The sequence below is a fragment of the Mesoplodon bidens genome (genome assembly GCF_964165515.1).
Source record: "Mesoplodon bidens genome assembly, chromosome: 18".
Lineage (NCBI taxonomy): Eukaryota > Metazoa > Chordata > Mammalia > Artiodactyla > Ziphiidae > Mesoplodon > Mesoplodon bidens.
In genome coordinates, this window is record NC_138175.1 from 59,386,398 (window position 1) to 59,403,085 (window position 16,688).

The 16,688-nt window shown below is 44.6% G+C and overlaps 2 protein-coding genes across 4 annotated transcripts in view; one reads left to right on the plus strand and one right to left on the minus strand.

Moving 5' to 3' along the window:
• LOC308606595 (zinc finger protein 154-like) overlaps positions 1-16,688 on the minus strand; it is a 318,213-nt gene that overhangs the window by 35,416 nt on the left and 266,109 nt on the right. The gene's annotated exons all lie outside the window — the stretch shown is intronic.
• LOC308606069 (uncharacterized protein) lies at positions 5,197-13,896 on the plus strand. 3 transcript variants are annotated; one of them, XM_081216549.1, is made up of 6 exons: positions 5,197-5,435; positions 6,070-6,106; positions 6,444-6,547; positions 8,316-8,354; positions 10,289-10,415; positions 11,712-13,896. In XM_081216549.1, exons 4-6 carry the CDS (start codon positions 8,322-8,324, stop codon positions 13,226-13,228), a joined length of 1,677 nt encoding a protein of 558 aa, XP_081072675.1. In that variant the 5' UTR covers positions 5,197-5,435; positions 6,070-6,106; positions 6,444-6,547; positions 8,316-8,321; the 3' UTR covers positions 13,229-13,896. The 3 variants fall into 3 exon arrangements, with proteins under 3 accessions (XP_081072675.1, XP_081072674.1, XP_081072673.1); XM_081216548.1 differs by lacking the exon at positions 6,070-6,106; XM_081216547.1 differs by lacking the exons at positions 6,070-6,106; positions 6,444-6,547.

Here is a 16,688-nt window from a genome sequence, read left to right on the forward strand (position 1 = left end):
TGGGCTCTCCTCCTGATTGGTTGAGCCTGCTCCGAGGATATCATGATATCACTCAGATACAAAGTACCTGCAGTCATAGATGTGAACTAATAAACTTTATCTTGCTACTGTTCAAATACATGCAGACTGAAGTTTCACAGTTCTGTGCGTTTCAGCGTGTTTGCTCAGGGTCTAGAGAGAACCGACTTCACACATGGTCATTACTAGGATGTTGCAGAAGAGGTTGGGTGTCCCTTAAACAGGTGGACAATAGAAAAACTTTGCTTTCTATAAATGTTTAAATAAATTAATGAAGTTCTTCAAAAGTATGTTTGGGGGGCTCCCCTGGTGGCGCAGTGGTTGGGAGTCCACCTGCCGATGCAGGGGACGCGGGATCGTGCCCCGGTCCGGGAAGATCCCACATGCCGCGGAGCGGATGGGCCTGTGAGCAATGGCCGCTGAGCCTGCGCGTCCGGAGCCTGTGCTCCGCAGCGGGAGAGGCCACAACAGTGAGAGGCCCGCGTACCGCAAAAAATAAATAATAAATAGATAGATAGATAAATAAATAAAGAGTAGTAGACTGATGAACAGAATATTTCAGATCCAATTAATTAGGTTAATTAGAAAAGGACTCCAGCAAGGTGAGCTTCACGTTCTCAGCATCCCATGGGATTGTAAACCAAGCTCATTTTCCTATCTCCTCAGGAACACAGCAAACCACACGTCCCAGTACTGGCACCCAGGTGTGGCCTCCTGTCGATGGCATGAGAGTGGAAGGGTTGTCTGTGTGCAAGTGGTTATGACTTCTGCCCTCCTCTCTCATTTCTCCTATGCAAACAGGATGATGCCAGAGCAAACTTAAAGCCAGATGGTGACAGGAGAAGGCACCTGGGTCCCTGAACAATTGTGCTCCCCAGAGCTCCATTCTGACCCACACTGGACCTTGATGTGAGCAAGAAACAACCAGGCCCCCAACGAGGCCACACTGAGGAGTTTCCCACAGACATCCAGAGGCAGGAGTTCCCTTGCAGTCTGAAGCCAGCTGTGGCACACATCCAGTCAGCTCATGGTTGTCCTTGTGTACACATACTTTGGTCTCCTTTTCAGGAACATGGTTTGCATCTTCATCTGCAAGTTTTAGGCATCTCTTCCTGTGGGCCTCACCCTAAATGGTTCTATTTTGGCTTTTCCTCACAGCCTCCCCATGAAGCAGGTGCCTCACAGGCATCATTTTCCATAGGATGAAATCAACTCTCAGGGAGATAAATGTACTTGCTGAAAGGCAGGGATATGGTGAGCAACTGAACAAAGTTGTCCACCAGGTTGGCTGCATCTGGTGTCTGTAATGTATAACCACAAAGCTATGCAGCACTGCTCCAGAATGGGCCAAGTCCTGGCACGATGGTGATCTCTATTTAAAAAGATAGAAATATCATCAACCAAAGAAAATAAATTTATTATTTGAAGCTTAATCAAAAATAAAACTTTGTTGTTCAAGAGACAGTTAAGAAAGTGAAAACTCAAGTCACAACCTGGGGAAATATATTTGTAAGAAATATACGTGATAAATGACTGATTCTCAATTTGTAAATAGTCCTTATACCAATAATAAAAAAATAACACAATTTAAAGTATTTGCAAAAGTTTTGAAGGTATACATCACCAAAGAAGTATAAATGGTAAAGAAGAAAATGAAAATATGTTCCTTGTCATTAATCACCATTGTAAACACAATTTAAAGCCATGGTGAAGCACTACTACACACTCATTTGAATGACTGGAATTCAAGAACAGATAATACCAAATTGTTAAAGATGTGAAACAGTTACCACTCTCATATATTTCTTGAGGGAATAGAAATTGGGTGACTTCTCCGGAGGTCCAGTGGTTAAGACTCCATGCTTCCAGTGCAGGGGGTGAGGGTTCAGTCCCTGGTCCAGGAACCTAGATTCCACATGCCGTGCGGCCAATAATACTAATAATAATAGGGCTGCCCTGGTGGCGCAGTAGTTAAGAATCTGCCTGCCAATGCAGGGGACACAGGTTCGAGCCCTGGTCTGGGAAGATCCCACATGCCGTGGAGCAACTAAGCCCATGTGCCACAACTACTGAGCCTGCACTCTAGAGCCTGCAAGCCACAACTGCTGAGCCCGTGTGCCACAACTACTGAAGCCTGCGTGCCTAGAGCCCTTGCTCCGGAACAAGAGAAGCCACTGCAATGAGAAGCCCAGTCACCGCAACAAAGGGTAGCCCCCTCTCGCCGCAACTAGAGAAAGCCCATGCGCAGCAACGAAGACCCAATGCAGCCCCCCCAAAATAAATAAATAAATATAATAATAATAGTAATAAATAGAAATCGGTAATTAACTTTAGAAAATACAGCTGTACTCTTTTGAGATGGTATACATATACATATCATATGATATACACAGTAATTTCACTTGCAGGTATATCCTTAAGAAAAATTAAATCATATAACTCAGAAACACTTCTGTGGAAATAGTCACAAAAATAGCAGCTTTATTCATAAAAGCCAAAAAACAATATAATATTTGTGATTTTACTTTTATTTTTCCCCCATTATGTGTTAAAATATCTAAACTAATCCCAAGATAGGGTGGCTCATGCTACATCTCAAGTCCCCATGCTGGAACCTACCTCAATTTCTATTTTTTGTAAGTATCTGGCTCAGTCAGAAGTGGAAACCTAAGGCCACCCAATCAGAATACGCCTGCTCAGCTTTAGTTTTTCACACCTAGCTCCAAAACTTCCCTGTACCCCATTTAAGAAAACTTAACCCAGCTATGACCAATCAGCAATTGCCTAGTATGAATTCCTTGTCCTCAAGGACAGGAATTTTGTGTAAGTAATCTGAAGTAATCTGTGCATTCTGAATAGCTCTTTGGAGCTCCTTCCTGTTTGCTACACTGGATGATTCCCAGTTTGTGAATCAGTACATAAAAGCCAACTGGATTCCAAAATTAATGTCTCTGAAATTTTCCCTTAACACATATATCAAGACTTTTTTCCTTTTTTAAAAAAGATAGATTTCTATGGTCCAAATATTTTAAATTCAATTTTATATTCTACTCTTGAATTTTTAATTTCTTTGCTTCCTTTCTTGTTTTTGGCAGGTATAGCAATGCTACTTAGAGCTATCTGACATGTTCCCTGATTGATATACTGGTTTATGTGGTGCATATATCAATAGAAAGTACTTTTTGCATGAAGGGACACAGGTTTAAAGTAAATGTATAATACTAAACACTACTGCAAAATAATTTTAATAGATACCCAATGCTAGTTTATGATATTTACTAATATCTTCAGTGTTACCAACATTTAGTTACTAACGTCAGACTTACTGAGTCTCATCAATCTGATTGGGTTCATTTGCATTTGCATTTTTTCCTCTTGGAAAATACGGTTCTTTTATTTTTAGAAAATTTAGTTTCTTTCTGGTAATTCTAATTTCAAGTGGCAAACAAGAATTTTGCCTTTACAGGTTTTAAATATTCCTCTCATTAATTTGTAGTATTTATTGAATTTACTTATTATTTACATATTAACGCTTAAAAAGTATAGGTGGTTCAATATCTTATGTGTTTTCTTCTTATTTCAATTTTTATGATTTTTTTAAAATAAAAGAAACCTGCTATTATGATATAGTTTGTGTATATGCTGTGATCATTTTTACATATGGGTTGAGAAGTCCTGCAAGTCATGCCAAATTAATAGTGTTGTGAAATGTGAAATAAAAAGGAGTCACTTATGTCAAGGGATTTTAACATGGAGCTGGGAGGCTATTAATTAGTGGACCTCCTGCACTTTCCCATCATGTGAAACCATGAAGTTTTATTTTTCTAACATCTTTATTGAAGTATAATTGCTTTACATTGTTGCGTTAGTTGCTGCTGTGTAACAAAGTGAATCAGCTATACATAGACATATATCCCCATAGCCCCTCCCTCTTGCATCTCCCTCCCACCCTCCCTATCCCACCCTTCTAGGTGGTCACAAAGCACTGAGCTGATCTCCCTGTGCTATGTGGCTGCTTCCCACTAGCTCTCTATTTTACCTTTGTTAGTGTATATATGTTCATGCCACTCTCTCACTTCGTCCCATCTTACCCTACCCCCTCCCCGTGTCCTCAAGTCCATTCTCTACGTCTGTGTCTTTATTCCTGCCCTGCCCCTAGGTTCTTCAGAACCATTTTTTTTTCTTAGATTCCATATATATGTGTTAGCATACGGTACTTGTTTTTCTCTTTCTGACTTACTTCACCCTGTACGACAGACTCTAGGTCCACCCACCTCACTACAAATAACTCAGTTTCGTTTCTTTTTAGAAACCATGAACTTTTGATCTGGGCCAACCTGCAAATATTCCAAGGACACTGCAAAAACACCTGCAACTTGCCACAATAATGGGCTTATACCTCCCTCTAGTGATGGGCTTAGCACTCAACCCTGTTCAGCAAAGACTAGCTTCTGCAGCCAACTCCAATTAAAATTCTCTGTAACGCAAGCCCCTCTTTGCCTTTAAAATCTCCTGACTTTTATTCCCCAGCTGGACACCTTTTGGGTTGTCACTTGAATGTGTGTCCGCAATTGCAAATCTTTGATTCCAAGCAAATGTGTCATGCTTGATTAGTGCCGCTCAGGTTTACTTAGGTCCACAGTATCAACGACAGACTTCATTATCTAATTTTATATACTTATTCTCTTAGCCAATGATGAAGAACACAGGGATATTTAGTTGCATATAATTCCCTTTTTAATTTTTTATTCCAAAATCTTATTGACTTGATTTTTCTTACTTGAAAATTCTTCCAAGATTTTTATAAAACAACAACAACAACAAGTAGGACTGTGGCTACTTTCAGCCTTTTCACAACTGGAGTGCTTTTTTGCTAATCCTGTATCAACTTTTATGTTGAGAAATGAGACTTAAATCAGAATTTTGTAAAGGTTATACATAAAGGCTTTGCTGGGTCTACTTTGATGTGTTTTTAATTTGTACTTCCCTCAAGGACAAGGTGCATTAATGCCCTGGGGCTTTTCACATCACAAACCGGCAGCGAGGGGAACTACATTACCCAGAAGACGGTGCGGACCGGCCTTGTTCTCCTCTCCAAAGAAGGCACCAAATTAGGGCTCTTCCGGATTGTGAAATAATCAGGGGCGGGAGTTCCGGTGTCTTTCTGATGGCGGTCGTTTGGCGGCTTTTGCTGCCGTCTGCAGGACCCGAGGCTCTAGGTCACTCGGTGGAGCGGAGCTTAGAGAAACTGGAAGGAGCCCGAGGGGGCGCCGTCCACACTGCCCAGGAGTGAGCGGGTTGCGGAACCCGCTTCCGGGATTTTCGGCCTAGGTCTCCGCCATTATCCCGCGCGTCTCCTGGCACCACCGCGCCCACAGGGTCCTATGTCAACCAACGCGGTGCAGGACCCGACCCAGGTGACTGTTCTGCCCCCCCGACCCAAATCCTCAAGCCCCCAGGGAGGGTCTCCTGCTCAGGGCAGTGGGGTTCAGTCCCCTGTTTCCAGAACTTTGGGTGTGCGTATGTGGTGGTCCCATTTCTGACAGGCTGTGTGACGCAGTGTGGAGCGTGTTAAAGGCTGTGGGCTTCGCCCGTGCAAAGCCTTGGAGGTGCTCAAGAGCCGGGAGCATTCGGGAGTCCAGGACTTAGGCTGTCACCACATGGACATCAGTCCGCCAGTGACCTCCCCACCCCAGGGCAGGAGGTTCTTTCTGCAGGGACAGGGCATTTAAGGAGGAGTCAACAGACTGCGTCAACTGAGCCAACAGTCAGCATTCTGGGAACCATGGAGGGTTGTGAATAAATCAGGACGACCCTCTGAGTTTTAAAGTATTTCAAAGGCTGCTCACGGGAGAACAGACTGGAGATGGGGAACTGAGGGTGGAGGCAGGGAGACCTGGGAGAGCCCAGTGCATTCCGCTCCAAAGAGTAAGGTGGCTTCTGGACCAGAGTGGTGCCTATGGAAGTTGCTGACCTGAAACAAACAGTCTGCACGCTATTTCACTTGCAAAGATGGGTTTTTTTGGTTTGGTTTTTTGTTTTTTTTTCCAGAATCATCAGGGAATTGCAATTGGGGTGTGCAACCAAGGTGAGCTAAGACTTTTATAGAGATTAAAGAAGGAAGTTAGAAGGGCTATAGTCACCAAAGAGTCCATGGCTTTTCATTGGCCAAGTCCTTTCCAGGAAAGAAGAGAGTCTTTCTTCTTCCTTTTGGATACTGTTATTGTCTCAGGTCAGTGAGGGCTTCCCCTTCTGGTGTGCCAACTTTAATTGAGGTTTCTGTTTATTAATTTGTTTTACAAAGGAAGTTAAGTAATAAGATTCCCAGTAAACTTTAAAGATAATTGGTAGGATTTCCTGGTGCTGTGAATGTGGCTCCGAGCTAAAGGACAGACTACAGTACAATAAAGGTTTTCTTTTGGCAGAGCATCTGGGAAGACTTGAGACCAGACTGATGTGAGAAGTCAGTTTTAGGGAGAGATTAAAAGCTGGATTCGGGACATGCTGTTTCTGAGATCCCAAAATTGAGGTAACAATAGGAGCTGCTGGAATCTGTAATCTGGAACTGGGGGAGGAGGACACTGGCCGACTGATGTCCATGTGGTAACAGCCTAAGTCCTGGACTCCAGCCAAGCCAGGATCTCAAATTCAGGAGGGAAAGTCTTGTCACTTTTCTGTGCAAGGGGACCTCAGATGAAAGTAGACCTGGGGCTGGAGGGCAGGGCAGAGTGGGTGGGGCTTTCTGAGGCTGTCTGAAGATGGGAGGGTCCTGTGGTTCCAGGGCTTTCTGGGGAAGCAAGGGTATAAGGAGTAAGGAGCCTTGCCTGGGATGGAGATGGAGAAGGAGGTGTGACGTGTAGCTTCAGTGCTCTGAACACGCAGCCGACTGTCTATTCCTTGTGGAGCCAGAAAACGGTCAGCCAGGGTGGTGGAGCAGCTCACGCCCAGCCAAGGGCACACGTGCCTCAGCTCTCACAGGAAGCTACAAGGTTAAAAATGTATAGATTTAGCAAGTTAATCTTGTGTAAACAGGTAATAACTGCTTAAAATGAGAATATATATCTGTGCTATAATAATATACATATGTTTAGGTTTTGCTTTGGGCTCTTCACCTAGAGCTCTGAACCCCTTGAATTTCCTGGATTGAGGATTGTTTTTTGTTATTCACAAGTAGCCTCTGTAATCACACAGGAGTTTCACTTAGCATGGGTCCCCTAGATAACCTCAGGATTGGACTGGTCACCAGGAAAATAAGGTGAATACAAGGTTAAACTTTCATCCCCACATGGGACCTCCCAAGGATCGGGGGGAGCTGGAGATTAGGTATAAAAACTGCTGAACAATGAAGTTCAACGTTCCTTCAGATTGGTGAACACATTAAAATAGTGGAAGTGCTGGGAGGGTGGCCTGTACTGAAAGGGCCTGGAAACCCCCTGCTGCCCTCTATCCCCCCACCCTGACCTAGATGTCACTTCCATTTGACTGTTCCTAAGTTGTATACATTATACTAAACCAGAAAAAGTAAGAAAAGTGTTTTCCTAACTTCATGGGTCATTTCAGCAAATTATCAAAACCGAGGAGGGGTTCATGGGAAACCCTGAATTTGTAGCCAAGGGGGACAGAAGTCCTGGTAGCCTGGGGACCAGGGATCGGAACTGGCTTCTCAAGAGAGGGCAGTTTATGGGCCTGATGCCTTAAACCTGTGGATTCTGTCACTAAGTTCAGGTAGTGTAATAATAGGAATGAATTGTAGGGCACCAGGGTGGTGTCATAAAATTAGATAACTGGTGGTTTAAAAAAAGATACTTTGTCTCAGAAAGCCTTGAAAGACATGTAAGAAAAACCTAATTTTCAAAAACATTTATAGAAATCTTAATGCTGTGTTCTGTAATAGCTGAATCTCAGCATGGGAGAGGTAATAATGCATTATGAGTTAGACATCCTAAGTGTTGCCATTTACATGAAGACACTGAGACTCACAGAGGGTGAGATTTTTTTTTTTTTTTTGCCACGCCCCGCGGCATGTGGGATCTTAGTTCCCCAACCAGGGATGGCACCCGGGCTCCCTGCAGTGGAAGCTTGAAGTCTTAACAACTGGACCGCCAGGGAAGTCCCAAGGACGTTGAGTCTTTCTCTAAGGCTATCGAGTTGTCAAGATACAGCTCTGAAGAGTGAGGATCTGAGGTCAGAGGTCAGCCTCAGATGACTCATGTCCAGGAAAAGGAAGGGAAGAAACAGCTCAGCCTTTACATCCTCACCATAATCCCCTTTACCTCAGATACTCCCTCTTTTCACAGGTTCCCATGGTGGCAGGAGCATTTATGGTCCCTGGACAGGTAAGTGGAAGAAGCCCCAGTACCTACCCAGATGTCATCGCTACCCCTGGTTCTGACACACAGATATAGGAGGCAGTGTTGTCCTGGAATTGTGGGTCCTTAGGTCGGGCCCTGGTGTCATCTGAGGCATAGGACAATTAATCAAAGCCAGAAGTTGTACAGAGGTGTTCCCATGTATCCAGTGGAGAAGGTCAAGTGGTGACATGTCCTTGGGCACAGCCTGGAGATGAGATTGAGAGGGGAGTGTTCAGGAAACTGCAGGACCCATGATGTGGGCTGATAAAGACTGAGGTCATGAGTCATTCCTGGGATGGCAGCCTGAGGAGCTGGGTCTCTCCTGAGGGGGCGGGTCCATGCCACGTTGGCCGCAGAGGAGGGAAGTGATCTGACGCTGAAGAGGCGGCTCTGCCTGCCCAGAGGAGGAAGACGGTGGGGGGGTGGGGTGAGGGTGGAGCCAGGGGCCCAGTGGAAGGCACAGTCCTGGTGAATGTCGACTGTGACTGGATCCTGGCAATGGCTCTGTAGCAGGAGAGGAGGTGAGTCTCTGAATCTCGTTTGTGGTACAGCTGATTTTCTGCTGTACAGGATGAGAGAGAGTAGTCTGACATGACCCCAGGATGTTTGCCTCTAGGTGACGGTGGGGACGCCATGTCTGAGACGGGAAGTCAGAAGTAGGAGTAATGGACAGAAGGACTGTCCAGAGTTCCGTGTCCCCAGGCTGAGTCTGAGCTATTGCCGGGGTGTCTCACAGGAGGTGTCAGGTGGGCCACTGGAAACACACCTGGAGTTCAGGGAAGGTGGGGTTCAGGATTGAAGATACCCCTGACAGGTGAATGGCATGTGAACCAGGTCAGATTCCAGGCCCTCAGGTCATGTGTGGGTGCCATGAAAGTTGTAGGGTTGGGAGGGTGTTCTCCGTGGACTGGCTCACCTCCCTGGGCATGGGGACAGGGGTGGCTGTCATCACTAAGATGGACGAGGCAGTGCAGTGACCATAAGTGTGTGGGGGGTGGGAGTAGCCTCGGGGGAGGTCCTGGTCGAGGCACGGGATTTGAAGGGGTGGATAAGGTATAGATTGAGAGGCAAAGCAGGAATGGAGGTCAGATGACAGGGAGGTAAGGCCTGGGGCATTGTTTCCCCTCCACAGGCTCAGAGTCTTGTGATGACTGTGGTTGGAGCCTGAAGAGAGTGAGACTGGACGACAGACCAGCTGAGGGCAGATGAGCGCAGCTGGGACAGGGTCTTGGGCTGGGCTGGGGGGTGGGGGGCTGGGCTTGGAATGAGAGGAGCAGAGGGAGGAAAGGGTGAGTGGTGTGGGGTCAGCACGTGGGACACTGTGGAGGACGAGGGCTCCGGGCATCTGACCCCTCACGATGTCTGGGTGCTGACGTGGGAACAGGGATCAGGGCCAGGTGGGGGGACGGAAAGCAGTGCTGGGACCGCCTGTAGCAGCAGGTCCCGCAGAGGCCTGGGGAAACACTGCGTGCTGGGTGGCACATGGGGAACACAATGAGGTGCCGAAGGCCTGGGGCCAAGGTGGGGTGGGGGTCATGGTCGGGCACGTGAGGGAGCTGTGACCCTGCAGGGCTGGGCAGTGGAGAGGGAGGGAGTGTGAGCATGGACTCAGGGCCCTTGTCCCCAGGCTTTACTCCAGGGGGCTGAGCACAAGTGACATTCTATGTGATGTGATCTGTGTGATCTCAGGAGAGTCGACTCTGAAGAGAGTGGCTGGGGGTCTGTGTGGCAGCCCCAGAGCGTCTTGTGAGACTGCTTGTCTCCCTCTTGTGTTTTAACTGAATGACGTAACACTAGCAGGTTCCTGTGGCATCAGGACCTGGTGTGTCCTCTGAGCTAGGTCACTGGGGTGGACGACCATGAACTGGGGGTCCTGATTGCAGAGGCTGCTATGAACTCACTTGTCCCCTTTATGACAGGGCCATGTCATCTTTGAGGATGTGGCTGTGTCCTTCTCCCAGGAGGAGTGGGGTCTCCTTAACCATGCTCAGAGACTCCTGTACTGTGACGTGATGCTGGAGAACCTGTCACTTATAGCCTCCCTCGGTAAGGACCCCTGTTCCCACACCATTGCCCCATATGGGACTCTGCCCTTTTTGCATGGCTCACTCCATCCTTCCCAGCCTGGACCTTGGACACTGCTTACTTCCCCGATTTCCTGGCACTTGAGCTGTGTTCCCCCACCCTGTGTGTGTTCAGCCCTGTACCATAGGCCCTGAAGCCTTTCACAGAAGGCTTTGGTCTCAGAGGCTTGAAGCCTGCCCAACTGATGCCACTTAGCTTTGCCACTGCTAGGTGTGTTGACTGTTCAGATGTGTGCAAGATCCGTGTCACATATTCTAACCCTTTTTTTTGCACTGCCTGTGTCAGGAATTACAGACACTTACATGGTCAGCATTTGTGGTCAACCCTAGATTATTTTTGCAAGACTCTTTAAGGTTCTTCTAGTGATACATTTTTTTCCTGAAGTCTGTCATTGGTTGGTTCACTCTGGGCCAGTGTCTTGCTCCTAATGGCCTACTTTCCTCTGAGGAGTTTGATCTGGTAGGGTTCATAGTCACCCAGCCTGAGCTGAGGGGTGGAGGCAACCCTGGGTCCCTGACGAGGTAGGCCCCTCTCTAGTCATAGGAGGAGGGTTAATTGCATCCTAAGCCTGGTGAGTAGGAGCTGTAGGAAGGCAGGATATCATTGATGAGTTCTAATCCTACAGGGAAATGTCCTTTGCTCTCTCCTCTTTCAACGTCAAGACTCATCGTGCTCTTACTTCATTTCTTTCTTCCACTTCTCCCCATTTCAACACTTTGCCCACTGTTCATTTCTACTGTGATTTCTGACTCCTGTTTTCTACTTTAGTGTCCTCCACACCTCTCCTTTCCCCCTCTCTGCACTGTTCTCCAATTTTATGTATTTTGTATATTGTATATGCATATCCTTAATGTATCATGAGAGGTACATGTTTACTTATATTGTCTTTGAACACTGATAGTCAGGTGTAATTGCATTTTCCTGGATTGAGACACACATTCTACAGAGCTGACACTTGTCACCACCAGAAAGTCCTGCTGAAAGCCATTGGCCGAGGAGTGGGTTGTTCTAGCCTCTCCTCCCGGCACGGCGCCACATCCTGGTATCCTGTGTTCTTGCTGGTTTGAGACATTTCCTGTTCTGCGACCATCAGAGGCCTAGCATTGCACAGTATCCCCTTCTACCACTTGACCCTTTCTCCCTTGTTTTAATAACAAACCCATGGGCTTATTCCTACATGTGTCATGCACAGATTTGTAGTGGGGTCCTGTCTCACTAACGTCTCCATACAGTTTATCAGCATTTTTGTGCTTTCAGGGTGTTGGCGTGCAGTAAGTACTGAGGAGGCTACTTCTGAACAATGTGTTTCTGTAGAACAAGTGACACAAGACAGGAATCCAAATCCAGACCTATCTATCCTGAAGACTCTTACTTCGGATACTGGTGCCCTGGTAGAGAAAGACGTTTTGTACCTGGCTGAGCACCAAGGAGTGCATCCTGGGCTGAAACCATCCTCTTCTGGGGCTTGTGGGAAAATGTTCACTTCTCACCTACAACAGCACCAGAAGCAGCCCAGTGGAAAGAAACACCTCAGAAGCGAGGAGAATGGGGCCTTGCTTTTGACGAGCTGTGAAGTCTTTTTACCTGACAATATGTTCACATGTGGAGAGGTTGAGAAGGCTTTCCTAGGCAGCTTGGGCTTTCCCCAGCACCAGTCCTCCCATGACGGACAGCATCCGGGTAGAAGCAGACAGAGCAGGGAGGTCTCTCACCCTGGGCAAGGGCATTACGAGTGCAGCGAATGTGGCAAAGCCTTCAGTAAGAAGTATAAATTCACGGAGCACCTGAGAGTTCACACTGGAGAAAAACCTTATGGGTGCAGTGACTGCGGGAAGTTCTTCAGACTCAGGGGGGGTCTTTCTCATCATCGGAGAGTTCACACAGGAGAAAAGCCTTTTGATTGCAGTAAATGTGGGAAAGTCTTCATCTACAAATGTAAACTTGTTCAGCACCAAAGAGTCCACACTGGAGAAAGACCCTATGAGTGTAATGAATGTGGGAAAGCCTATGCCCGCAAGGATTCACTTGTCCAGCACCAAAAGGTCCACACTGGAGAGAAACCTCATAAATGCAGTGAATGTGGGAAGCTCTTCCTTTACAGAAATAAACTTCTTGTGCACCAGAGGATCCATACTGGAGAAAAGCCTTTTAAGTGTACCGAATGTGGGAAGTCCTTCAGTTATAAAACCAGTCTTATTATCCACCAGAGAACCCACACTGGAGAAAGGCCTCATATGTGCAGTGAGTGTGGGAAAGCCTATGTCAACAAAAAAAGTCTTATTGTACACCAGAGAATTCACAATGGAGAAAAAGTGTATGGGTGTAAGAAATGTGGGAACTTCTTTATAAGCAGCTTTGCCCTCAATAAACACCAGAATGTTCACACTGCACAAAGGCGTTATGAGTGCAGCGAATGTGGGAAAGCTTTCAAGAGGAAAATCAGACTTGCTGAGCACCAGAGAATCCACACTGGAGAAAGACCCTATGAGTGTAATGAATGTGGGAAAGCCTTCAAACTAAAGAATACACTTGTTAGCCACCGAAATGTCCACACTAGAGCAAAGCCTTTTCAGTGCAGTGAATGTGGGAAGCCCTACAGTAACAAAACAAGTCTTATTGTCCACCAGAGAATCCACACTGGAGTAAAGCCTTTTCAGTGCAATGAATGTGGGAAGCCTTACAGTTACAGAACAAGTCTTATTGTCCACCAGAGAATCCACACTGGAGAAAGGCCTTATGAGTGTAGTTCTTTGTATGTAGCTCCAAGCTCATAAAAAAGAGGAAAGTTCACACTGGAGAAATGCCTTCTGGACTTATGTGTTTCTTCACTTGAGTTAATATCTAGCACCACAACTCCTGTGTTGTAGAGTAGGTGAATGTTTAACTTATGTGGGGTCAAATTTTTTAAAGTGGTAGTATCCTTTTATAGTCTTGCCAGAAACACCAGAACCCCAGTTCCCATTCTTTCCATTCTTACCAACACTTGATATGTGCAGGGTTTCTAATTTTTGTGACATCATAGGTGTATAGTGGTATCAAGTGATTTTCATTTGCATTTCCCTAATGACATGATGCTGAGTGGTCTTCCATATATTGTTATTGAAATTTCTATTCATTTGATTTGCTGTTCTAATTACTGAGTTTTGACGTTTCTTCATGAATTATTAAGGTTCTCTAATGGAAATACTTAGCAATACATTCTTCCAGCATTGGTGTTGTCTTTTCAATTACTTTTCCAGAGAAAAAGTTCTTAATTTTAGTGTAGTCTAATTTGTCCATTCTTATACTTTTTCCCCTGTTTCCTCCTGTAACTTTTATGGTTTAGGGTTTTTATTGATGTAAAGGAATCATTTTCAATTAATTGTGGGAGTTATTTTATAAAATATAGATACCCAATTGCTGCAGTGATACTGATTTAAAAGATTATACCTTTTCCCCTGAATTGCTTTAGTATCTTCATCGAAGGTCAATCATTTATGTATATGTTTATTTCTGGAATTTCTATTCTGTTGCATTTATCTACTTTATTTATGCCAGTATTTTCATGTATTAACTAATTTGTTTTCATAGTATGTCTTGAAATCAAGGTTGTATACTCCTTTGACTTTCTTTTTTTCAGTCATTATAGCCTTTCTTGGTTCTTTGCCTTTCCATATGAAGTTTAGAATCCACTTTTCAGCTTATACAGCACAAAAAATCCTACTAGGAGTTTCACTGGTATTGCATTTAGTCTTAAGTTTATTTTTATTCTTTGGCTGTTCCACGCAGCTTATGGGATCTTAGTTCCCTGATCAGCAATTGAACCCAGGCCAGGGCAGTGAAAGCGCCGAGTCCTAACTACTGGACCTCCAGGGAATTCTCCTGATCTTTAATTTAGAAAGAAATACTGAGTGTCCCAATCCATAAACATGATACATCTCCTTTTATGTAGATTTTATTTAATTTTGGATGGAAATGTTTTTAGATTTCTTTTTATAGGTCTTGCATATGTATTTTCTAAATCTGATAATATTGTGAATGGGAATTTAAAAAATTTTGTTCTTTGTGAAATGTTCAGTGCTAGTACACTGAGAGATAGCAAACTATGGACAGAAGTGAGCCTTCTTAATCCTACAACATCTACAAAGAGCTATTAAAAATACTATACCTTTGAACCATTATTAAACTATTGCCATTAGAATAAAAGGAGGGCAGCTGCTCATTGTTCTCTTATTCAGTATCATCCTGGAGTTCCAATTTCATTCAATACGAGAAAAAAAAAACGGCAAAATAATGAATATGTAGCAACTGGAAAGGAAGAAAGAAACCACCTAAAATAGGTCCTCAGTTTTCATCTTCACTATGAATCCAAATGTGGAAACTCATTTTAGTGCCTCAACCCATCATAAACTCATAATTTTTTCATCACCCATTCGCTGACCTTCTTACTTCCTTAGGACCCATCACCTTCTATTATACTATGCAACTTAATATCATAGATGAACTGCTTATTTTATCTTTCTATCAAATACAGAGTAACTTCCAGTAGGAAAATATGTATTTACATGTTGTGCACTGATATTCTGTATTCCTAGAAACATGTCTGAAACACATACGGTACTTTTTTATTTTTGGCCTCACTGCGTGGCATGTGGGGTCTTAGTTTCCAGACCAAGGATCAAATCCTTGCCCCCTGAAATGGAAGCGCAGAGTCTTAACCACTAGAACGCTGGGCAAGTCCCCCATGTGGTACCTACTGACATCTTAAAATACGGAACAAAATGATAATGCACATTTAACATTCATTTGCACAACTGTGGGTATACTTTCTAATTCTCCTCACCCTGCCTTTTCCTTCAGTTTTACTATCATGAATGCTCTGAGTTATAGGAAGAAATTATGTTTTGTGAAAAGCCTTTAAATCTACTAAAAAATCCCCAGTAGGCATTTTAGTGGTTTCCTTCTCTCACTTATTAGATGTCAGGTGTTTTTTTTTTTTCCTCACATTCCAGTGGGATTTTGATTATTTCAAAAACCAGTTTTCCACCATCAATTTCTGCCACTCCTCATGGATATCTATCTCATTAAGCACTTTTATTATTATTATTTTTTTAGTTTATTTATTTCTTTTTGGCTGCTTTGGGTCTTTGTTGCTGTGCGCGGGCTTTCTCTAGTTGCAGCCAGTGGGAGCTACTGTTTGTTGCGGTGTGCAGGCTTCTCTTTGGGATGGCTTCTCTTGTTGTGGAGCAAGGGCTCTAGGTGCACGGGCTTAGTTGCTCCGCAGCATGTGGGATCTTCCCGGACCAGGGCTCGAACCCATGTCCCCTGCATTGGCAGGCGGATTCTTAACCACTGCACCACCAGGGAAACCCTAAGTACTTTTAATAGCTCTGGGTAGTTACACAGTCGCAAATGTTTTTCAGAGTTTGTCTCCTCTCCATATGCAGACACTGTCAGTGCACTTACAGGTGATGTAATCACTTCCAAGGAGCAGATGACATCGTGGGGTTCTAAACCTTTATCTCAGGCTTCCGTGTCCCCATTGCACACTCAGATGCTGCCATGGCATCCTTGTTATGGGAGCATATACGCATTTGGTAAGTATCTCTTCAGGTATCTGATTCTTAGAAAACATTTATGTCAGGAAACCCGAGAATAACTATTCTTAAAATAAATTTCACTTCCTAAGGTCAGGACAATAAAAAAGGAACCGCCTTAGGAAGGTTATATATATATAGATACATAGATATAGACAGATAAGAACAAAGCCATAAAATCAGGAAAGGCATTTGCTGAGTCATGTTGCCCCTCATCAACGTGCATTAGGAGTGCCTGACACTTCCCCTCTCTCCTCAGTTGCATTGTTTTGCAACTTGTTTCACTGGCTTCTCACTAAACACACTGATCATAAACAGGGTTCACTGTAGAGGCTTCAAGATAAGGTAGGTTGTGAGTAATAAGATGAAGATGAGTTCCTACTCTGAGTAGAGGCCTAGTGTCTGTGTGGTATCTGCTGATGAGGGGCATGTCGTGTCATGGAGACTTCAATGATGTGTCTCTAAATTTTTATCCTTGGCGGAAGGCTGTTCATTGCATCTCAAGTACTTGGATGTCCTCTTTATCATAGTAACCGACACTCTCTACCCTCCTAGGGCCTTGGTTTCCATTCCTCACCTATAGAAGTGGATCCATTCTCCTGTCATCTGTATGTCTGTCATCTATATATATATCTCTTATCATCTTTGCCTTATTGTG

Coding starts and splice junctions, on each gene's coding strand:
- LOC308606069 (XM_081216547.1), top strand. CDS start 5,403: ATGTCAACCAACGCGGTGCAGGACCCGACCCAG. Junction 8,355..10,288: donor CATTTATGGTCCCTGGACAG/GTAAGTGGAAGA, acceptor CCTTTATGACAG/GGCCATGTCATCTTTGAGGA. Junction 10,416..11,711: donor GTCACTTATAGCCTCCCTCG/GTAAGGACCCCT, acceptor TTGTGCTTTCAG/GGTGTTGGCGTGCAGTAAGT.